We start from the raw sequence: 23,233 nt of genomic DNA, 5'->3' as shown, positions 1-23,233 counted from the left end.
GACACAACATTACCATTATTTTAGGTTGTGTCTCTTTTACTGTTAGCTGTTTTGTTCTGGGCAGGTAGGATAAAATGGAGCTTTAATTGTTGAGGAAAGCTGAGTTTACGAAAAAACAAAACAACTGATCAGGTATATCACAGTTATATCACAACCTGGCAAAGAGCTTTGGGTTGTGACTATAAGGATAGGATCAAGGGTAAGGAGGCTAACAGAAACGAGTTTCCTTCACCGCATTGTGGTTTCTGATGCATTTTCCACCCGGTGACAGTGTTTTGTTTTTTGGATAGGCAGCAGAAGAACATAACACAGCTGCTGTGGCTACTGGCTTCCTCTGATCCTACTCATGAAACGTACCATATGCTAAAGGCTGTTACTTCCCACATACTCTAATTTCATCACACAAATGAACAGAATGGGTTTTACCTTGAAGTAGGTGAAATAGTTAGCAACAGCACATGATCGGTAGCATTAGCTAATATAAATATTTGTTATTTGATGTATTTGATGCCGGTGAAGAGGTGTATAATTCAGCGAATTCAGACACGAGCAAAATTAGCTGCTACATCATTTTCCTGTTTTCTGTGGTTGCTATGGTCACACAGCAAGGGTTGGCCGCAAGCTGAAAAGTTCATTTCAAAGTTCAACCATCGTCAGACAGCAGTAGCAAGTAGCTGTGAGTTAACAAGAATGCCAGCCACCCTGTCTCTCTTTGCTGCTGTTGCTGCCACCTCTGTGACAGGGCTGATGTGTCGACCTTGGAAACAGTGGAGACAGCAGCGACAATCTCTTGCTTACCGGAGTTCAGGAAATCAGTGTGGCATGTCGTTTTTTACAACTCTTTTTTTTAAACGGAATTAAATACTTAAAGGTGTTTCCCTGCTTCTGATATTTGTGCAAAGCAAAGCCAACCTGCACTTGGTGGCAGCTTCATATTTCCTGTATATACAGACATGAAAGTGGTATCGATCTTCTCATCTAACTTTCTGGAAAAACGTGTTTTTCCCAAAATGTCGAATTGTTCCGTTTTGCTACTTCAGCTCGTTAACAGTCATTCACCTTCACTATTTGAACTATATAATTCAGTCACCCTCGGATCAATCAGATATTTAAGGTGGTAAAAGAAAGACTAACCAGTGAGCAAAGGGAGGAGTGAAGTTTTTAAAAAGGCAGATTTTTTCATTGCTTTTCTTGTGAAGCAGTTTGTACCTTTTGTTTTGATAGGTGTTATATAAAGAAATCTTAGTTTCTCGATATGGATTACTATTAAAATTAAACTATTTTTTTAATTCCAATAAAGATTTTAAACATCTTAGTCACCCCGGAGGGTGATCAAAAGACGCACAGTATTGTAACCATTCAAATTTAGTCATTTAGTTACTCATTTGTTTGTTTGTTAGAAGTATAAATACTTCAATAATGTTTTGATACCACGTGTTAACTTACAATCTCCACAAATTATACAGTAGATAGTATTGAAAAAAGCAAAGCTGTAAAATAATAATAAAATAAGATAAAAAAAAGAACTGCAGTCAGCTTTTCAACCAAGGGCTGCACTGGTGAAACAACAAGGAAGAAAATCAACTGGTCCTCAACCTGTGGCTGTTAAAGCATTCTCTTCAGTAATGAACCCACCATGTGACTGGAGGCAGAAGCACAAGCAGGCAGCACAACGGAAGTGGATTTCAGAACAGCCAGTAAGCGACCTGTCACCTTTATTTAACCACTGTACTGTGTTTACGAGTGAAGCATGGAAAAAAAAAGAATTAATACTAAAAACAATAACAATGACATAAAGAATGTATAAGCCTACAAGGCAGGGAAAATTTAAGAATGGTAATAATAATAATAAAAATACTAATAATAATAATAATGATAATAATAACATTATGACAAATGTGCTGGTGTGTGTTCAGTGACTTCTTCTGTACCAGCACTGTGTTGTTAATATGAAAAAGAAATACATTTTCCTATTTAATGTGCCTAGGACTCTTTTTCTTTTTGCCATGGTATAACATGAGGTATTGGGTATCATTTTTTAGTATTGTAGTACTGTATTGTACTAGTATTGTATCAGTCTCATACTTAAAGGAAGCACAGACAGGGTGTGCTGCAGTACATTAGTTATACATAATGTTTTGCTCTCTATATGTATGTAACCCCACTTGTCAAGCAATTGTCTTTGTCTCTCTATTTATCGATTCTTAAGGCCTATTAAAAGAAATCCTAATAATAATCCTAATGAGAGTGTTACTATTCTTAATTGTCAGGAAGCAGTAAACATCATTCATTTCGTGGATTCATAGGCACTAAGTCAATATGTTTGTTTCTATGTGTTACAGTGTTTACTTGTGCATCTATCGGTTGAGAGACTGGATATATTAATATGTGTCTGTGCATAGCAGGACTAGGTAGACACGGTGTGGCCTTGAACAGAGAAAATTGGCACAGCATTGAATCCACAAGGGTGAGGGAACAGAGCAGGAGCTAAAACAACCAGGAGAAAAATTATCCTGCACAGTCCAGAATAGACCTATCTATGCCATCCCTGAACAATCGTGCAGTGTCCCTTCATCTGTACACTCTTCATAGACATAAAGACTCAATGCCCTACATAACCCTGACATGAAATGACAAATCATTTTTGAAGACATACATAGGCCCAGTCATCATTTTTTTTTTACCACTGTCACAGCTGTGACCAGTGCATGGGTAATTTGAGACAGAATGCAAGAATCTCACTAAGGCAGATTAAATGGATGCATGATGAAAAAAAGAAAAACCTTTCTCACAACTCTCTTTAATCACACTATTAACTGAAATCAACATGGAGCACAGCATCATTCAGAGAAAAAAATGATGCACAGTGAGTTATCAACACCACTAATAAACAGAATGTAGACTTATATTCCATTTTACCACTGTTCATATCAACAGCAGGGACCTGAACAATTATGCATTAAATAATCTGTGGGTTATATCTGGCTATCTGCCTGAGAGTCTTGATTTGAACAAATAATAGGCCTTCCCTGCTATTCACAAACAGCAGGAACACTACGACGTATGTGCCAAATAACCCTTTCAAAATGGGTTACACAGCCTGCCTGCATCCTCACATCCTCTGCATGTTTCACTGATGTAAACAGCTAACAGGGCCCAAACTGGCCTCTGTGGAGCCTGAGATGCAGGGCTAGCTTGCCTGCTACTGAGGGTCTGCCCTGATGTATCGCCTGACGAAAAATAACAGGGCAGGCAAAAGACTGAGAACTTGACTTCACGCAGATGTCACCTTGTTTTGATTTAGGAGCTGTATGTATAAAATAATCTAGCTGACAGGCCTGGAAGGCCGTATTGACAGTTTTTAGCCGTCATCATAAGTGAGTGACTGCACAGTCTGACGAGCAAAGTTTCTATTATTGAGAAAACGCAAGAGTCTGCCGATATTACAGATTTATTACAAGATCGGTACATTTGGCCTGATGTAATGCGCAGAGGCCTCCTCCCTCGCAGCAGCTGTTGAAAACGAGCTGGCTGCCCGCTGGAGGCTGGACATGAGACTGTTGTGCTCAGGGCACATACAGATCTGAATGGAGTTGGACCGGTTGCTTCCAGGCTGGAAAAAATGATTTACGAATTCTGGAAAAGACTTCTAGAACACTGCCACTGAAATCACGCGAGAAAACACAACAATGCCATTTTAATTCTATTTTGGTGTTTGTTGTAGTCAAAACTAAACAATTGAAGTATGCCCTCAGTACTACATTGTAAAAGGTTAACAACAAGTTTGGCTCGTGTCCATCTTGTAGCCAGCTTATCCAACCGTTTTCATTACAATATTGGTCACAAGGAAGAGCTAGGTTAGCTAACATGAGCTAGTTAGCCACAAGGCTAACTACTGTATTTGCTTAAGAGATAGCTTGCTGTTAGCTAGCTCCTGTTTGTTAAATACCATTAGTTAGCTTCAAAGCAGACCCCTGTCTATGCGTCGTTATTGCTGCCAATGCCACCTTCCAGCACAAACTATGGAGAATGTCGGATACAGGTCAGTTTACTGCAAACAAATAACGTCATTAACGATAAATAAACAAAGGAGAGAGCCGTGTTGTTGAGGGTAAATTTCAGTGTGACGGTAATAAGACCAACTGTAAGGGTTAGCGAGTTCACTGTCACCCATTTCGGAATTCCTCTGCTCGTTTGTGGAACAAAGCAAGGTTACAGGACAGGAGAGGCAGCTCAGACTAGATTTACCAGGAGTGCACACATACACAATCAACATAATCGCATACTGTGTGTGTGTGTGTGTGTGTGTGTGTGTGTGTGTGTGTGTGTGTGAGTGAGTGAGTGAGTGACTGTGTGTGAGAGTGAGAGACAGAGACCCCCTCCGCAACAACACAGTGACAGATTAGAGCTGAGACCCTCTGCTGTTGTGACTACTTTTTCAGACCAAAGGGGATGAGCCAGCTCTCTAACCTTTGTAATGGACCCGCAGGTTGTTCTGTGACAGCCCAATGTAGCTGTATTTATCCTTGGGGCTCCAGGATCGGGGTAAAGGGGTCTCTTCCTCGTTCACAGCCGGGTAGAGACGTTTCAGTCGCTCGTTCAGCTCGTGCTCCTGGTAATTAAAAGCAGGATCTCCTAAAGGCAGGCTTCCCGCTCCAAGCTCTGCCATTTTTGGCCTCAGTTTTGTATCTTATTGCTGGTATCTTTCTATCCAAAGCCCCGCGTCAGTCCACTGGAGCTGTAGGCTGAGAGTGAGAGGGACTGAGGGGAGAAAATAGCAGTGGTGTGACATCCCCGGATAAGCAGCAGAATGTACTGTAGGCTCGAGCAGTGCCGTTTGGGTACTGTAGTTCAATCACACGTTCGCTTTTATGGTAATTTGTCTCGAAACGACTACACAGTTCCGGTACGGTTACCCTGGTTTAGGGCTTCCACTGAGAAAGGTAGCAAGGAAATGTAAATTCACAACTGCAAAATTTATTGACAGTTTGTTTTTTGGTTTTTGTTAGAAAATTATAGAATTTTTATAATGTTCATCTCACATAACAAATGCATGGAAGCAAGTGGAACATTAACATATATGCTAGCTAGACCATTTACAGCATTCATTGCACTATTATTTCCACAACTGAAATAAAGTGTAACATTTGCTAAATGTGCCTGCTCCTCAAGACACTACATCAAGTGATTTTAGCATATGCTGTTTTCTTTACCTTATATGCTGTCACTTCTGTGTTGCATTGTAATTATTAGAAGTTGCAGTTTCGTAGAAAGCAGGTTAGGTGAATGTTTATTTATTTATCAGGTCTGTCATTAGTCAGGGTTGATGGCTTATACATCTGCGTTTAAAAAGCTACAGTTTTCCGTGTTTAGAGAATGTCTCCATGTTCGCCACTTTGGAATAAAGTTTTCGTCTTATACAATTTGGAAACTGTTCAGGCGCGCCGCGGACTGCTATGTGGGTCCTGACGAGTGTTCCGTCCTCGTTACCATGGAAACCCGGTTACAATCCTGTGCTCTGTGATACAAAAGCCGGACATGAGCTAAACGGAGCAAACTCAGCAATTTCAACCGTTTGTTCTGTTATTTTCCAACCTTTATATAATTGCTAGAGATGTCGCCACGCAAAGACATTAAATTTCCACCTTTAATACCGTCACAAAAACAAAGGCAAGTGATTGAAAGAAGACAGTGATAAAACAACTACATAACTCTTGTAACGTTGTTATTATAACCATTCCGTGTATTACTAAATTACAATTTTGAATGACTTAGCTCTGTTCTTTTACATTTTAGAGTTACATATGACCATAGTCTACAAAATGACACTGTCCAGACATCAGAGGAAGAGCAAGAGGGAGAAAGTGTTGGTGCTGTTTCTGACCAACCAACAATGAGAAAGGTAAGCAAACCAGGTACAGGTGAAATTCTGCCAGGTCTCATACCTGGTATTTATCAAAAACATAGCATGACATAACCTACTGCTGTCTCCCCTTTTCCAGTCACAGTAAAGTCACAATCAAAGCTTTGTGTGTGTGTGTGTGTGTGTGTGTGTGTGTGTGTGTGTGTGTGTGTGTGTGTGTGTGTGTGTGTGTGTGTGTGTGTGTGTGTGTGTGTACATCTGTGGTGTGATAAACCATATAGCTATGCTGGACAGGTAGCAGTTACATTTATGCAGGCCCTGGGAGGAAGCCCCAACTCTTGATGCACCTGGAGAGCTATGTGAACAAGGAGCTGCAAACTATCAACTCCCATGAGCCCAAATATCAGGAACTGAAACTGCAGGTGCTTTGTTTTTATTTTGTTTTTTTTTTTCAGTAAAACTCCATTAACTAATGTACACGCTTTTTGTTGTCAGACACTGTACTTACATATCTTAATCTGCTTTGGCCACAGGTCTACCGGAACGTCTTTGGTCATTTCATCAAAGAGTTCAAAACCTACCAACCCCTTCTTTCAGCCATCAAAAAGGAATATGAAACCACTCTAGGTCAGTAGCTCTATGACTAAACCTGCCTGGTCATTCTCACTTCTTCAGAATAATTACAGTGGTATTGCCCTCTGCTGAATGGTGGCATAAAGTGCTATAAAATAAAAGGAACTCTGACAAAGTTGAGAAAAGATAAAGTTCATTAATACAGTAATTATAAAAAATAATGTCTTTGAAGATGACCAGAAATATCATGCATTTCTACAAGAAAAGACCAAGTCCCCTTGGATCCCAGTGACTCTGCAGGATGCAATTAAACCAGCATTTTTGAGAGCTAATCTGGGTTAAGAGGTTAATGAACAAAGTGGGAACAAATAGTTGGTGGCAACAAATAAATGTTCAGAGATATTTGAAGAAATGCCCTTGATTTTTTTGTGAATTTGTTAACAGTTGATGTAGTTTGGTACTATAAGCTGCACAAATTACTGACAGTCACTGTGGTGCTATCTGAGCTATCTGAGTAATTTTTCATTGTATCCATTAGTCATTTAGCCTTTAGCATGTTCAATATACTGACAAGTGCCATCACAATTTCTCAGATACTGAAGTAATAGCTTATTTTGTCAGATAGTCACAAAACCCAAAGGGATCCAATTTACAATGATATGAAATGAAGAGAAACAAGCACATCTTTAAGTCTAAGAAGCTTGTGTAAGGACTTGCAATAAATTTTCAAAATGATCATCAATTAGTTGTCATTTAAGCAAATAATTGTTTTAGCCCTATAGTTTAATGCATTTTACACCTGTTCAGCACATCAGCAGGATCAAATCCAAGAGCTGGAATCACTGCGATCCCATCTGAAGCTGGTGACACAGGAATGCGACAGGAAGATTCACACTCGCTGGGCAGAGGAGCAGGCTGAGATTGGAGCATTGAAAATGGAGAAGCAGCAACTGCAGAAGGACATTGGGGCCATGAGGGAGAGAGAAAAGGCCATGCAGGCAGTGGTACGTGACATACTTGTAAACCGCTGTTTATTTATTCATTCATGGGACTTTTTAGGGAATAAAACTTGCTGCAGTTTCCTCATGAATTCCTTCTGTAAATGTTTATGTTTATGTGCTGTCCTTATCTCAATATAGAATGAGAAAGTTATCCAGGATCACGGAAAAAGATCTCTTATCCAAAAATATCTTCAGTTTGAGATTCAGTTCAGGCAGTGATGTCATTGGTAGATTTTCATTATGTTGTCTCAGCCACCCCTCTGTCTTCTATTCCGCCCCAGGTGGACCGTCTGCAGTATGAACTCTCCCAACAGTATCTGCAGTACCGGGAGGAGCGTGATGCCCGCAAGTTGCTGCTCTGGCAGCTCAATGACCCATCAAAAGGCTCTGTGAAGGACGAGCATCCTGTAGATGGAAATAAAGGTAGCACAACAACAAATAGTCGATTATTCAAACAGTTGATGAGGTAATATACTGGACATTAAAACGATATAAATGTGATAATCAATTAATTATTAATCACTCTTTTTTTTTCTTTATAAATGATCTTGTTCCAGCTTTTCAAATGTGAGTATTTCATTAGTCTTCTATGATTGTAAATCTAAGACATTTGAAGACGTCATCTCATTCCATCCAGATGTGATGGATATTTTTTACCTGTTATAGACAAGTGATCAATTGATTAATCAAGAAAATAACAGACAGACTCATCAATAATCAAACTAGCCATTAGTTGCATTCAGAAACTGCACATTTATTGATCGTATTGAATTACTTTCAAACCTTGCCCACTGACTCTCAATTTTTGGTTAAGGCCCTCACAAAGTCTGTTTTAATAATGGGTTAAAATTGCTCTGTCTTTAAAGGAATAGTGTAACATGTTGGGAAATATCCTTATTCGCTTTCTTGTTGAGAGTTAGATGAGATGATGGATACCACTCTCACATCTGTCCACTGAAGATGAAGCCAGCAGCCATTTAGCTTAGCATAATGACTGAAAACAGCCCAGAAATAGTCTCCCTGGTTGTAGCTTCTTATTTAACATACAACAATGAGAGTGGTATCAATCTCGTCATCTATCTGCAAGAAAAGTGTATTCCCAAAAAATGGTAAGCGAAAAGAATGAACAATACCTTTCATGTTAGGAATTTATAAAGTAGACGCTCAACCAAATACCGAAAATATAGATTTACAAAATTAAGCAAGTTTTTCTCTGCAATTTGTTTCCATTTTGAAAGGAGAGACTAAGGACCCTGTTGAGCTGCAGCTTGCTCTGAAGGTGTGTCGAGTAGACCTGACTAAAGCCCAGGAGGAGCTCAACAGGATGAAGGCAGAGAACTGGGATTCTGTGCCACGTCGTGACTGGGACACCCTGGAACAAACGCACAAACAGACCCTCCTGCAGGTGACTCTTGAAGATACATAAACTGTACACACAGTGCACACATGCACATGCACATGGGACTCATAAATTCAAATCTTAACAGTCTTCATCGTGGTCATGTTTTTGAATTTTTGTGGTGTCCAGTTTAAGACTCTGCAGGGTGACTTTGATCAGCTGAAGAGTGAGTATGACACTCTGTTGGAGCTCCACAAAGCAGCCAACATACAGAACAAGACAGACATCCCCATCTCTGAGCAGGTACGTTATAACACCCATGGAATCGAGTGGGCACAGCGTGCTTTGATGAATAGGTATGGAGTTGTGTCTCCAAACTGCACAATATAGCTCATCGTACATGTGTTGTCAGTTTGTCTGCGTAAGTTGATTTCAATGAGTTACACTAACCTTGTTTGAAGGAATAATTTGGGGTAATGCGCACATTGCTTTCTTGCCAAGAGTTATATGAGAAGAACTTATATATGAGAAACCACTCTCATGCCTGCCTGTTTAATAGGAAGCTGGAGCTTATGTTAGGATAAAGACAGGAAACAGGGAAACAGTTTGCCTGGTTCTTTTCAAAGATAAGCAAAAAATTGTTCACCAGCATCTACAGTTCACTAATGAAATAGGTATTTAATTTTAATTGGATTGTAAAAAGAACAGATAAAGCAAACAAGATTTTACCTTAACTTTAATTAGCGGGATTGAGTGGTTCTTTTTACTTTGGACGTTGCCAGGCTAGCCATTTCCCCCTGTTTCCAGTATTTATGCTAAGCTAAGCTAAGCTAAGCTATCCATCGCCTGGCTCCAGCTTTATATTTAACTGACAGAGTACTATCGATCTTCTCAGATAACTTCTGGCAAAAAGGCCAAAAAAAACTATATTTCCCAAAATGTTGAAAAGCTGTTTGTTGTTTTACAGATGGATGAGACTGTGTCCCATGAGCAAAGCCAGAGTCCATCCAAACAACTAACAGTGCCGATTGACTCTGATGCTCCGGAGAGCAGCACACTCACTGTCCAGGAGTTTAGGTGATATAAAGAGACGCGCAAAGACATTTACAAGTCACTTTTATTTATACTGAATAAAATCACAAACTTGCCTCAGAAGGCTTTACAATTTCTACTATATGTGGCACCATTTGTCCTTACAACATTAATTCAGATAAGGATAAACTTCACCAATAAAAGTTTTTGTTCTTTATGGATGTCTGTGTTTCTCTTTTAAAACACTCTTTTGTGCATGTATGTGCATATAGGGCAGCCGTGAGGACAGCCTTTCCTCTGAAGTCAGATCAGGAAATAGATGAACTTGTGGCTACAGCTCAAAGCGAACCAGGCAGCAGCAATGACACCATCTCCTCTCAGAGGCTCCACAGCCTGGTACGTACCAGCAGAGATTTGCCTGTTTTGTCAGGCTAACTATATTTTTTGTAATTCACAAGATACATGTCTTGCATCCGCAGCCATTCTAAGACCTTCATGCTCTCATTTGATGAAAACATTGAATGCATCTTTAATATTTACATAATTTGTGGCCACCGAGACCAATGTGGTCATTTTAGTGAAGCAATATAAAATACTTTTTATGTCTTCATGGACAGTAAAAACAGTTTGAATTGCCCTCTGCTCAATTTCTACCCTTTGATGAGAGGTTAATGCTCCAACAGCTTGCAGAATCGGATGTGGCGGCCTTACCTGCAGCTCTTGACCAATCAGAAGAAAATGCTGCATCGAATCACTTTCCAGCCAGCTGCTGATATAATGCTTTTGTATTCATGTTAGTACGTGTTAAATAAGAAGGCAGGCCAACTTTCCAGCAAGGACACATAAGAACAAATGGCGTATGGAACCTGAAGTCTAGAATCACAGATTATTGATTGTACCCACAATACATTTTTAACAGTTCCTAATATTTGAACAACTGCAAACGTATGCACAGTGATAATGCATTTTGATTGGCGATCACAGACTTAAAATAAAACAATGACATCCGTTATGTTTGTCCCTTTTCATGTAATTAAGTGTTTGGACTTTATCTGCTAATAGAGAGTAAGGAGTGTGTCCTTGAAGTACGTGGTCTGGAGAAAGAGATTAATGAATGTGCTGTCAATGATAAAGTAACCACCCCAGATAAGCTCCTTTCCGACATGGACAGTAATCTTTAAATGCCAATTCTATGTTACATGTTGGTGTCATGTGTCCACCAGTCCTTTTTCCGGCGAAGTTGTCCTGTCAGTTTACTGGAACCTCGGTTAATATCCATGACATTCCCTAACTGGTTGAAATCTAAACATGAGCAATCAAACAATGGAAAATGTTGTACTTAGAAGCTGTAAATGCTGTACTTAGATCACAGACGTCATTTTGAAGTGGCAGATTTCACTCTTGAGAGTCTCTTTGCAAACTGTATGAGGAAAAACCTTTTTTACAGTCACTTACAATACGGAAAAAATTGTTGAGATTTTAACAAGACATGACTGTGTAAAATAATACAGCTAAATTGTTCCCTAACCCCAAATATTTCACTCATCACACCAACACCATTATTCAAAATGTTGGGTATTCCTGAACATAAGAAGTGGCTGGTCGAGCAGCCTCGATGAATAATAGCAGTTTCCTTTTCTTGACTAATTAGTGGAAGCTTGTGCCGTACTATTATTGATTTATTTTGATGGTTTGGAACATTGTTTTAAAGCCATTTGCCATAAAATCATTTATAGATACTGACAAAACCAAGTCAAGGAAGGTGCCTTGTTCTCTTTGTTGTAGTAGAGGGAGGGGGGAGGCCCTTTAATTCACCTCAGATAGTCACTAAATACTGACAAAACCATGGAAAGTGACAGAAAAAAAAATGGTAATATGATGAAACCCAAACAGAACATTGTGTTTTATTTATCTAATGGGCGGATGAATGTTCTCAAATAACCAGAACATGTTAATCTCTAGATCTTTTGTTAGCATATAATGCTGCAGCACATGCACTGTACACATAAACCTCCTCTGACTGAGGGACAAAAAACAGGCCTGGTGATGTTGGAATTCCTCAGGGGAAATCGAGGTACCAAGACAGCCAGGATTACTCCAGGATTCATTTCATTGTATCTGTGTGTACAGTGTGAAGACAAGAAGCGTTGAGGACAGATGAGACTAAATCCACCTTAAAAAGAGGAGCAGGTATACCACCACATCTGCCACAGTAATTTTGTCAACATTCTTCAATTCACAGTAAAATGGCAAGAATACACCGGTAAGCTATGGCAGACCATAAAAGTCACTGCAGTGTAAGGAGCAACACGGGAAACAAGTAAAGCATCTTGGATAATTTTTTGTTCAAGCCTGGAAGAACAGCCTTTGAATCTGTAAAGCAGTGTCAAACAAGTTTTTTTTAAAGTGAGCTTATGTAACTTTTACTGAACTGCAGTTGTGGCCACAAGTTACAATTGCAGGATAAATACTACAATAAATGTAGTGTAGTTTAAACAAATAAAGACAGTTCATAAAGCCAGTTTGTTGACTTAATAATGTCAGTTACAACATAATATCTACCCAAACTGCACTACCAATAACCAACAGTAGTGGACCCTATGTTCCCTAAGTCCTATGTCTCTTGTTTAGCCAGCGTGGAGATATCAGCGTCTAACGTCAAGAAAACTGCCTTGCCAGCAAATTTGAGAGCATAACATCAGTTGGCTATAAGCTATGGGTGGGTTCAACATACTGACTTGTTGCTGTACACTCACTGAACAGACTGAGATAAAGACAGACACAAAGTTTAGACCGCCATAAGTATAAGTGAGGTGAAGACAGTATAGACGATAGGATCAAGGACCTGTTTGGCTAGTTTGCTGAGAAGTAGCTAAAGGTTAGGGTGGAGCACATAGGCCGTGCCTTCCCCACTCTACAAAGTTAAGATAAAAATGCCTGTGTTCAATTCACATAACTCCAGCACTCCTGGAGAAAGAACATGTCAAAGAAGAAATAAAACATTTTCCAGGTGAGGCAAAGCAATTCTAATTTTAATTCCTCTAGACATATGAATGTACCCAAAAGCACTTCAACAGAAAATTACAATTATGGAAGACACAACAAGAACAAAAGCTTCACAACTAGAGTGACAGCACTGTGTCATCAATGCTGAGCAAGACAGGAGGGCAGAGCTGGGCTGCTTCAGTCTAGACCAGTTCAGGGGTGGACTCACAGGGCGAGTCCTGCACTGAAAAATGCACTTCACTGACGCACACATGGATGAATAGGGAACCACCTGTCTCAAAATGGACTGATGCACGCATATTATGTAATACCTAACAGGTAGCATACATATTTTAACTTGTCACACAGAATTTGTAAAGGTTTATTATTGTATGTAATCTTTAAATGAATGTTAAATGAAATGAAAATGACACAGAATGAGCTGACTTGGGTTAATGTATGACAGAAAAGTATGTGTTCTCCCTGACAAGTGACAAGATAATAAGTAAACCAAATGTGAATTATCTTTATCACAATGTGCTGTAAATGTCTACAGCCACACAAGCAGCTCTGTGAACCTCTGAAAGCACAATTTTATTTTATTTTTTACCATTAGAGGGCAGCAGAAACAAGCTGGAAACACAACACTGACAACATGCCACCACGTTTTCAACTGAGTTAGCAAACCTGTTAGCAAATGCTTATTACACATTCAGATATGGAACAACATTAGCATCCATTTAGAAGTATGTTTCTCAATCTTAGTCCAATATTCACTAGAAATGAAGCTAATAAGAGCAATAAGACATCTGTACATCTGTACCTAAATATGAACAGTCAAACTAATTATTAATTGGTATATTCTTCTATTTTTAATATTCTTATTTCATTATATTAATATCAATGCATCAACCTGATCATTTCTCAATAGTGTGAGTACCACAAATGGACTCTGGGGGTGGAAACAGAAATCACAGACACAAATATCTCTAAACCTGAGCAAGTAAAACCAAAACTCTCTGCATGGTTTGATACCATGTCAGGAAATGCTGGAAATCTTCAAATGCAAAGTAGGTAAGTAGCTACAGCTGTTATAAATGAAGTGGAGTATTTGCCTAGGAAATATGATGCACTAGATGTATTAAGTAGCATAACATGGAAATACTTGAAAAAAGTACAATGTGTTACTTGAAAATTGCAGTCAAGGGCAGCTGAAAAAATGACTAACTAACTAACTAACTAACGTATTATTTAAATTATGTTATTAGATTGTTAGTACTTATGACTCAGAGAGTAAGCAGTATTTCACTGTTGTAGCTGGTTTAGGTGAAGCTAATTGTAAGTACAAGGAGTTAGTTTTGGTTTCCAACCCAGGGGTCAGGGGTGAAATGTGGCAACTGGGCCAACCAGGTGCAGCTTTATTTGGCGTCACAAACCAAGTGGTTGCGAACAACTGGTTTAACCTTTACAGTGTATTGTATTAAGTTTTTTTTATGTCACCTTTTACACAGCTGATAACAACATAAGGTGAAGTAACCAGTGATAATATCTGTCAAATAAATGTAGAGAAGTAGAAAGTGCTTTCACAGTCACTTTAGGCCTATAGACCACACAGTAATCTCTGCTATTTTGCCTTCAAATACATGGTTTTAAGTCTATTGTAGGTAATGTAATGTGGTGCTTTATAAAATGTAAGTCACATGAGGATTCTTTACAATGTTCATCTACAATAATTAGGAACCTACAATTAACTAATAACAACATGTGGGCAATGTGGTCTAAGTGGGCAACCCCAAACATTTAAAAGGGTTCACTGTGTGTAGCACTTACAGTCAAATTTATTTGACAACATATGCTATATAAACAGAGGAACAATATAAACTGAAATGGTGAGCAATATAAGGTGGCTCCTGCATTTGAACCTAATCTTACACCTTGCTGAGAGGCTCTGTGTTAAGGGCCCACAGCTTTTTTTGCCCTGTGGCCAACTAGCAGTTTAGTCCAGCCTTGACCGACGAGTATCTCTCCAATATTTATATATTCACATCACAATATGGCTAATGAGTGAAACATTACACAGGCCATGAGTAAACTGATCTTCAATTAAACTCAAATTGACCCATACAAACAAACCAACTGTCAACAATTGTTCGCATAAAAGACTACAGTCCCCACAATCCACCAGGCCGCCCACCGTCTTGATTGCGTGCCGTCGTAGTGGAGCAGACACTGCGCTGTGTGATCGTGCAGCCGGCGTCGGCTTTGGTTAGAGGTAAGTTTTTATTACTTATTTTAAGGAAATGCTCTTTTGGAACAGTGAATGGAAACATGTGCGAAAACAAAATGCGCTGGTTTAGTCAGACATTTGAACAAGTATAAGGTAATACAAGTGGTTCAATTGGCTGCTCCTGGCTGGTTAACGGGCTCTGGTTTAGTGCTAGCGTTAATGTTAACGTTGGGCACGCCTATGTAGGGTAGCGGCTCCGGGCTTCCAGTGCTGTGCGCGCGGGCCCGGAGGAGGCATCAACACTTGCTGGAGACGGGGTATTTTTAGCCGGCGGTGAAAAGGCCAACGCCAGCGAGCCAGTTAGCTAACGCCTGGAGACATAATTTATCTGACGTCTAACATTAGCTGGCGGAGAGGCATGCGAGGTATATGAACTGTCTTTGCCAGCACAGGCTAAGTCAACCCTAGCAAACATCGCTCACAAGCTAACGCTAGTAGCAGCTAGTTAGCTTCGTTATCGAGCCATAAATGAGTTTTGTGTTTGTTAGCGTTACTTAAAAGCTTATATTGCTCTTCCTCTAGACTTTACTGTATTTATGCCGGCCTAAAGCTATGCAATGTTATGTCCCGTCGGTATTTATGGTGTGGTGTTTCGACTTAGCTGGTTTTCAGAGCTCTCAGATTGTTCCAGTAACAACAGTGTATGTGTGGAAGCACATGACTTCTGTGCTGTCAGTGTCACCCAGGCGGACAGAGACCAGGCCGTCTGGGCCATTTTACCTCAACTATTTTAAATGTGTAGCTCTTTTTAAGATCCCAGTGTTGTGGTGTTCATATGTCAACTAGTGTACAGTAAGCAATGGTGGAGTAAAAGTATTAATACGACACTGTAAAAAATACTAGTAAAGGTCCTGCATTGAAAATGATCAGGAAAGTGTTGTTAAAGTATTAGAGTAAAAGTAATCAATGTAGAAAAACATCCCCTGTGACTGTTAAACTTTTATATATATACAAATATATAACATTTGTATTTGTCACATGAATGTAAAAGTAGGATTTTACTGTTAAAATAATTTTGAACTATTTTGTATAGGACTTCAACTAATGATTATTCTTTAGATTAATCTGATGATTATTAGCTCCCGTAATCAATCGGTTCTTTGATTTGTAAAATTCCACTAAATGGTGGGAAATGCTATCACAGTTACACAGAGCCCAAGTAATACTTGTTTTGCCCACAGTCCAAAACTTCATAATTATTAAAAACACATCAAAAGCATTAGATTCGTTGGAAGGAAAAGCAGCAAATCTTCTCATTTGTGAAGCTGGAGCCATGACATGGATTTGCATGGGAAAAAAAGTAGTTTTTAGACATACATGAAATAAGCGCAAGTAAGCCACCTGTGAATTAAATAAGACAAAATAATGCTGTCACTATATTGCTGTACATGCATGCTTGAATGCTGGCATTCAACATAACAAACAAATGGCTGTAGCTGTAAAAAGGGTCAGCAGGGTCAGTTCAGGTGTCTGTGTTCTAAGGTATCACAGGTATGAGCCTGTGCAAGTTTGGGGATCGCTGCCTAGCCTGCAGGGTGGACGGTCAACAATCTGGTGGGTGTTTCCACAGAGTAATTTGTCTGTGCATCAGACCAAGCAGGCAGAACCAGGCTCTGGATGTGCCTCAACCAGTTGGGTTAGAGAAAGAGAGAGGGACAGAGACAGAAAGAGACAGAGAGCGCGAGTCTGACCCTGTTTTTTTTGCTTTTGTTTTTCTGATTTCTCTTCAATATGTGGTGAGAATTATGTTTCATTTCAACTTTTTTTTCTAAAATAAGTGAGCAAAGTGAGTTCATTTTTGGTTCAAGCAGAGGTAAATATGTGATATAGGTGTCCTGTTTGACTTTCCTTGGTCTATACATCATGGTGGTCTATACTGGATTTAGATATTGCTTTCATCTCAGTATTGTATAAGTGAATACATATACTCTGTTGCCATGAAGGTTATAATGTAAAAACTGCTTTAGAGAGGTGTTTCTAATGTTTTTACTGATATAAATGGGATGGACAGAAAACTGGAAACACCTGACAGATCTCCTGTAGGTGTTCAGCTGTGTTGAGATCTGGTGACTGAAGGCCACAGCAAATGATTGTCATACTGTTTTAGCCATCCAACTAGATGACCTGAATGAATGAGAATCTTCAGACAAAGTGGTCTCATTGATTTTTATTTTCATTTATTTATTTATCATTTTTCACCAATTCATTGCTGTGTTCATTCTGGCTCCCAGTCTGTCTTTCTGACCCTGTCCCCCTCTGCCTCTCCGTCTTCCAGTGTGCGTTGCAGGGGAGTCAGGATGGTGGACCAGCCTCTGTGGGAGCAGATAGGATCCAGCTTCGTGCAGCACTACTACCAGATGTTTGACTCTGACAGATCACAACTTGGATCTATATATGTGAGTGCAACAATTATACTTTTTTTTTTTTTTTTTTTGGCTTTTCTGGCTTCAAGTATAGATGAGAAGGACACATCATTGTCAAAGGCAGTTTGAGCTGAAACAATCAGTTGATGAGCTGTCTCAGTAATTTTTCAACTCCAATGTCAAATATTCTTCTGTTCCAGCTTCTCAAATGTGAGGATTTGTTGCTTTTCTCTCTCTCATGTATGTGCTGCTGTTTGGACAATGCAATCTTGGGGTCTGGGAAATTACAAGGGGCATATCTCACAATTGTTTTACATTTTACAGACAAAGCAATTAATCTGCAGCTTAATTGTTAATGAAAATAATTATTAGTTGCATCCCTATTATTCTAGCCCACGGCATGCAGTGTATCTAGACGATTTTCTAAATGTAAAAGTGAGTTTACTTATTGCTATGTTTTCATTTATTATTTGAGAAAATAGGCCAATTGATGGAATAAAAGATGAAATAATCCCAATGTCTAAAAAGAGTCAAATTTTGCAGGCGATCAACTGGTACATGCCATGTACAAAAAACACAGATGAACTGTGATGTGTAGGGCATATTCGCACTTATTAATGAGTTTTGGAGCAGTATCTATTTAGCTTTTACTTGTGTGAAGTATTTTATTTCAGTTTTATACTTCAGATCTTCTACATCAGATCCTCAGATTAAACCTTCTCACTTTGACTCTCAGAACTCAAACTCATGTCAATCTCAAACAGATAGGTGTTGAACAACGCAAGTAACACTTTTTTAACAGTTCTGTGATGCGGCTTTTTTGATGGACCATCTATAAATGGCCTCACCTGCAGTTCCTTCTTTTCCCCCAACCTCTTTCTGTCTTCCTCCACACAGATTGATGCGTCTTGCCTTACGTGGGAAGGACAGCAATGCCAGGGAAAAAGAGCAATTGTTGAGAAACTCACTGTGAGTTTATCTGGTAACTTATTGCTATGTTTATAGGTAGCACGTAACAGGTGGTGGACAGGCCAAGTAAGAAGTGCACAGGCAGTGTCAGTCAGTATGTTTACATGTACGCAAGAAACCAGGTTACTCTGAGAAATCTGGTTACGTAGGGAGTCAGACAAACCATTCACAGGCACTATATTAATTCTTATTTCTCAAGGGTCAATGAAATTATTTCAAGATAAATTAGAAGAAAGTTAAAATGTTTTGATTTCTTACTTTCTTTCAATGTGTGATATATCTGTATTAATCTTCCCATTGTGTATTTTTCATCTGTGTTTGTGTGTGTGTGTTTGTGTATGTGTATGTGCCAGAGTCTCCCCTTCACAAAAATAGCGCATAGTATAACAGCGCAGGACCACCAGCCAACTCCAGACTGCTGCATCTTGAGTATGGTTGTAGGACAGCTAAAAGTAAGTCGTATTCACACCTTATTTTAGAGCGTGTCGTCTGTTGTACAGCATAATCATCTCACTGAATTCTAAATTAAATTAGGGTATTCAAGTATGTTCCTTAGGGTATTCAAGTACGTTTATCTAATCACCTCATTGCTGTCCTATCATTTAAAAGTAGTCTTTTGAATTTCGTTTAAAAATAACTTTTGGCAACAAACTATCTAAGTTCCTTCAAAGACTACTCCACAAATTAAGCGTTGCACTCCTATAACATCGTTTGACAACGATATTGACAATGGGAGGACAGGAGTCAAAATGGATGCAGCAGAACCAGAGACATTGTCTTTTAATTCCATTTAATTTTTCAAAGTTCTGCAAAAGCATGCACCACCAAAGGTTGTATACAAATGTATTTATTTTTACACATGCAGTACTACTATACAGTTAATTTAAATAAATTTTAATGCGTAAAATATGGTATAATTCACCTTTCAGCATCCATATGAGCACAGTTTGGGGTGCATTTTTCAGTCCAATCTCTGACAGTGACCAACCATGACCCAGACCTGAGCAATCATTGTTTGTTGGGGGGAAAAATCGTAACTTTTGCAGTAGGTTTAATAAGGCCGGGTATCAAACTTTGATTCTTTTGTGGCACCGACCAGGTTGCTTCAATAGTATCGAGTATCAAAAAATACCAAGGCCTTATATATAGACCTTCTAATGCTGATGATTGGGTGTGTAGCCTTACATGTCGTATAGGCATGCAGCAAAAACACAACGTTCAGACCAGAGATGGTACAGCTAACCTGTATCTGCCTGTTAGTGAGGGCATCCTCTCCTCACCACTGTGGGGATGAATAACCTGGAGTGTTTCTGGTGGCAAACGTGTTGTTGCTTACAGACCAAGAGGAAAAAGGAGAAAGACATGCTGAAGCTGACAGAAGTTGAGAGAAAGTGGAGGTCTCACTTTGCCAAAATTTCCCAATACCAAAAACATCATGTTGGATTAGTCAGACTAGATGCTACACTGGCATATTGCTGCCCTCTACTGTTTGTTGTCAGTGCTCCTTTAGACATATATGTGTTTTAAATAGTCCAACACTGAACACATATTCCATCAGCTTCTTCATTTCAGTCAAATTGTCCAGGTTTAGTAAAGTAAAAACAGTTTCACCAGGTGCTCCTGGGTATTTGAACAGCTTCCTCCTTTGATGTGAGTAATTGTACTGTAGTGTGGGATGTAATTTTATAAAATTGGTTAAAAAAAAAAAGAAAGGAAAAGAAGTATCTTCAAGAATTGCTATTGAAGTCAGTGTATCGGCAACGATACCCAGCCCTACATATCAATGTCACTTTCCCTGCCAAAACAAATGCCTTGGCAAAGGTTTTGAGCAGCAAAACATTTAGAAGAAATGCATTTAACACATTTGTTGGACCTCAAGGATACGCAAAGTGTTTTGGTGAGTAATACTGAATGTAAACAGACAGCAAAGTCTTCTGGGAAGTGTTGTGTATAAGAAATCTTTAAGCTAAACTAAGTCGTCGAAGCCTTGATTCGAGCTGCCACATAGTTGGTACAATTTCAGGTTTGGAGCCTTCAATTCCTGGCTGACATTATTGGCTTTTTTGGACTTTGCACAGAAGGACGTATGTCCTCCCCGCTACAAGTATACTTACTTTGGTGAGCACAACTGATAAATGACATCACTACACTGCTGACTCCATCCTGAGCCCCTGCTATTTCCGTTTGTGTGTTTTCAGGCAGATGACGACCCCATCATGGGTTTCCATCAGAGTTTCATCCTGAAGAACATTAATGATGCGTGGGTGTGCACCAATGACATGTTCAGGCTGGCCATTCACAACTTTGGCTAAGCTCCCCTCCCCACTCTGGTGGGCAGGGGCGACCATTGTGAAGGGCACTGTGTGATGAAGTATGGAGGGAGGGCAGTGAGGAGTTGAGGATGGAGAGAAGAGAGAACACTCATCCCTCCCTCCTGCTGTCTCATTTATGCCTGTTTGACAAGCAAGCAAACACCGGATTCTAGATGTCAATCACTGAACCTCATCCAGGCGGGTTTTCAGACAACCCCAGCCAGTAGAACTGCAACATGTTTCTTTGCTGCGAGCCGGCCGACCAATCAGATGCCCCTGTCTGCCACTCCGCTGATCTGCATGACACTGGGGAGCAACCCCCCAAACCCCAATTACAATATCTACACTCAAGCCACCAGAAAGACAAACAGCTGACCGACGCCATTAACTCATAATCTGCTCTGCTCTCCACCCTTCTTTACTCAACTCTAACCCACTTTACTGTTCACTCTGCTGCTGTCAGCTCAGTTCATTTCAGTTCTGTCAGCACTGTTGTTGACTGGTTTGTAGATCCATGTTCAGGTTCAGTCGGCTTCTTCAGCTCCGACCTCTTGTGTTGTAAGTTGTTTTTAGATGCCACTTGTGTGTTGCCTTAGTGTGTTTAACTGGGTTTTATCTTCCTTTACATTGTTTACTTTGCCATGATTGACTCTCTAATGCCAGGCTTTGCTCTCGCAAACCAAAGAGTCATGGAGGACGTTAAGTTTGACTCTGCTGTGTGATTGGCTCTGATTCTGCATACTCTCTCTCTCTCTCTGTCTCTTCTCTCTCTCTCTCTCTCTCTCTCTCTCTCTCTCTCTCTCTCTCTCTCTCTCTCTCTCTCCTCTCTCTCTCTCTCTCCTCTCTCTCTCTCTCTCTCTCACGTCTGGCAGTTACCATGGACTACAGCCACGATAGACAATAAAAGCTGGACTTCTTTCTTAATTGTGTGGCCTTGTCTCTCCATATTATTCTCTATAGCTGATTGTGTTCCTAATCCTCCATTTATCTCTCCACAATAAATCTCAAAGGTGTCTTTAAGTGCATATTATTTGTGCTTTTTGAAAATTCATTAGTTTAGGGGAACTTATTACAGAAGATAAGCCGGAGAAAATTGTCAGTGCACGTCAGCCGTGGGTTGACAGAATCATAATCTTGCTGATACTGACCTTATTACGTGGATTCTGTATTGACCAGATGTGAATGATCCACTTTCAATTAGTTTATCAATGTTATAAAATCCAATATTTCTACTATGACTTACAGTCATTATGTCATGACAGGCTGCTCTTAGTACCACAGCAGTCGCTGGCTTCATGTCACTTTGCTTAAGAATGAGGTTAGCGACTTCCACGCTGTGAGGTATACAGATTTTAAATCTGGGGAAAGAAGAGAACTGGTATTGGCAGATAGCTGAGTCGTATCAGGAGAGGCAAAAGTTGGATTGGTGAATTCCTCATCAGCCATAACTGTAGGCAAATGTTAAAAAGGCTACCACTGTGCAATATTTTTGAATCGTATGGCACTACTATTGGCTACATGACCCAAGTCTAAGATATTATCGCACAGGGCACAAGGTTTCACATCCATCACAATGATTAATGTGGGTCATCTCTTTATAGGACCGATCATTTTCTCAAAGGGTGCAGCAGCACTTAGGTGCGGTTGCACACTGACTTCTTGCAGATTGCATCAGTTACATTTGTATAGTTTCAGAGAGTTGAGTGGAGCACGCCTGACTGGTGCAGGTCTGAAAGTGGGACAAGTCAGGTGACGCACTCATGATGCAGCACCTTTATGTAGAGTCTGGAGTGTGCCCTCTGAAAAAACAGTTGGTTTTTAGTGTTTATGATGATAAACTGATGAAAGAAAATTGCAATAAATAATGTTATTGATTCTGTATCGAAATGATGCCATTAAAAAGTAAGGATCTTCACTGGCCTAACAATGTCAGTCATGAGAAATCCCAGAAAAAAAAAAAAATAAGGGATTGTAAATTTTTGATAAAATATGTGAATTTGCCTATTTCAAGAAACCCTTTCAAAAATCTTCAGTGCATGGACAGAGAAAAAAGTAATTGCAGGCTGCAGGGGTGGTGAATTGGAGGATTGCATTCTGGATACAATAGCACAATAGTGTGCCTCCAGGAGGCCTCAGTGAGGAGCCTCTGTGCATTCAAAATGAGCACTGCTAACAAGAAACTGAACTTACTTTACAATGACAACACAAATGATTAACAAAAAACATTTGGTTGAATTTAAAAATCTGGCAATGTTTTGGTTTCTTTCTTTCTTTCTTTCTTTCTTTCTTTCTTTCTTTCTTTCTTTCTTTTCCAAAGAATGGGGCTTGGTCTGACATGTGAGGTATTTTGTGATATAAAAAATAGAGAAACTTGTCTGTCCAGTTGGATTTTTGTGGGTGGCAGAACACACACGGTTAGTAGGTTAGGAAGCTGCTAGTAAAATCACAAGGAGAAATACAAAAAATATGATACAAAGGATAAAGGCAGAAATAAGATGTGAACCGTCTG

At 39.6% G+C, this 23,233-nt stretch overlaps 3 protein-coding genes across 5 annotated transcripts in view; 2 read left to right on the top strand and 1 right to left on the bottom strand.

The window, feature by feature from the left end:
• The window catches only part of ranbp10 (RAN binding protein 10), a 35,633-nt gene extending 30,819 nt beyond the window's left edge, over positions 1–4,814 (bottom strand). Inside the window, exon 1 of the mRNA XM_070972793.1 lies at positions 4,471–4,814. Coding sequence (XP_070828894.1) covers positions 4,471–4,669 — 199 coding nt within the window. The 5' untranslated portion in view covers positions 4,670–4,814. The remainder of the gene's footprint in view (positions 1–4,470) is intronic.
• tsnaxip1 (translin-associated factor X interacting protein 1) lies at positions 3,836–10,818 on the top strand. Of its 2 annotated transcripts, none has more exons than XM_070972797.1 (11): positions 3,836–4,042; positions 5,797–5,902; positions 6,145–6,285; positions 6,397–6,490; positions 7,244–7,440; positions 7,719–7,860; positions 8,676–8,842; positions 8,966–9,079; positions 9,744–9,853; positions 10,081–10,204; positions 10,492–10,818. In XM_070972797.1, exons 1-11 carry the CDS (start codon positions 3,981–3,983, stop codon positions 10,579–10,581), a joined length of 1,347 nt encoding a protein of 448 aa, XP_070828898.1. In that variant the 5' UTR covers positions 3,836–3,980; the 3' UTR covers positions 10,582–10,818. The 2 variants fall into 2 exon arrangements, with proteins under 2 accessions (XP_070828898.1, XP_070828897.1); XM_070972796.1 differs by lacking the exon at positions 3,836–4,042 and adding an exon at positions 5,471–5,670.
• Positions 10,819–14,990: 4,172 nt separating this feature from the next.
• On the top strand, positions 14,991–22,671 carry nutf2 (nuclear transport factor 2). 2 transcript variants are annotated; one of them, XM_070973127.1, is made up of 5 exons: positions 14,991–15,065; positions 17,356–17,476; positions 18,341–18,412; positions 18,766–18,864; positions 20,611–22,671. In XM_070973127.1, the coding sequence occupies exons 2-5, from the start codon at positions 17,378–17,380 to the stop codon at positions 20,722–20,724; spliced, it is 384 nt and encodes a 127-aa protein (XP_070829228.1). In that variant the 5' UTR covers positions 14,991–15,065; positions 17,356–17,377; the 3' UTR covers positions 20,725–22,671. The 2 variants fall into 2 exon arrangements, with proteins under 2 accessions (XP_070829228.1, XP_070829230.1); XM_070973129.1 differs by lacking the exon at positions 14,991–15,065 and adding an exon at positions 15,270–15,445 and having other exon boundaries at positions 20,611–21,742.
• The last annotated feature ends 562 nt before the right edge of the window (positions 22,672–23,233 follow it).

The sequence above is a fragment of the Chaetodon trifascialis genome, chromosome 10 (assembly GCF_039877785.1).
Source record: "Chaetodon trifascialis isolate fChaTrf1 chromosome 10, fChaTrf1.hap1, whole genome shotgun sequence".
Taxonomy (NCBI): Eukaryota; Metazoa; Chordata; class Actinopteri; order Chaetodontiformes; family Chaetodontidae; genus Chaetodon; species Chaetodon trifascialis.
This window is presented reverse-complemented; position numbering and strand designations above follow the sequence as displayed.

Coding starts and splice junctions, on each gene's coding strand:
- tsnaxip1 (XM_070972797.1), top strand. CDS start 3,981: ATGCGTCGTTATTGCTGCCAATGCCACCTTCCAGCACAAACTATGGAG. Junction 6,286..6,396: donor ATCAGGAACTGAAACTGCAG/GTGCTTTGTTTT, acceptor CTTTGGCCACAG/GTCTACCGGAACGTCTTTGG. Junction 6,491..7,243: donor GGAATATGAAACCACTCTAG/GTCAGTAGCTCT, acceptor ACACCTGTTCAG/CACATCAGCAGGATCAAATC.
- nutf2 (XM_070973127.1), top strand. CDS start 17,378: ATGGTGGACCAGCCTCTGTGGGAGCAGATAGGATCCAGCTTCGTGCAG. Junction 17,477..18,340: donor CACAACTTGGATCTATATAT/GTGAGTGCAACA, acceptor TCCTCCACACAG/ATTGATGCGTCTTGCCTTAC. Junction 18,865..20,610: donor TGGTTGTAGGACAGCTAAAA/GTAAGTCGTATT, acceptor GTGTGTTTTCAG/GCAGATGACGACCCCATCAT.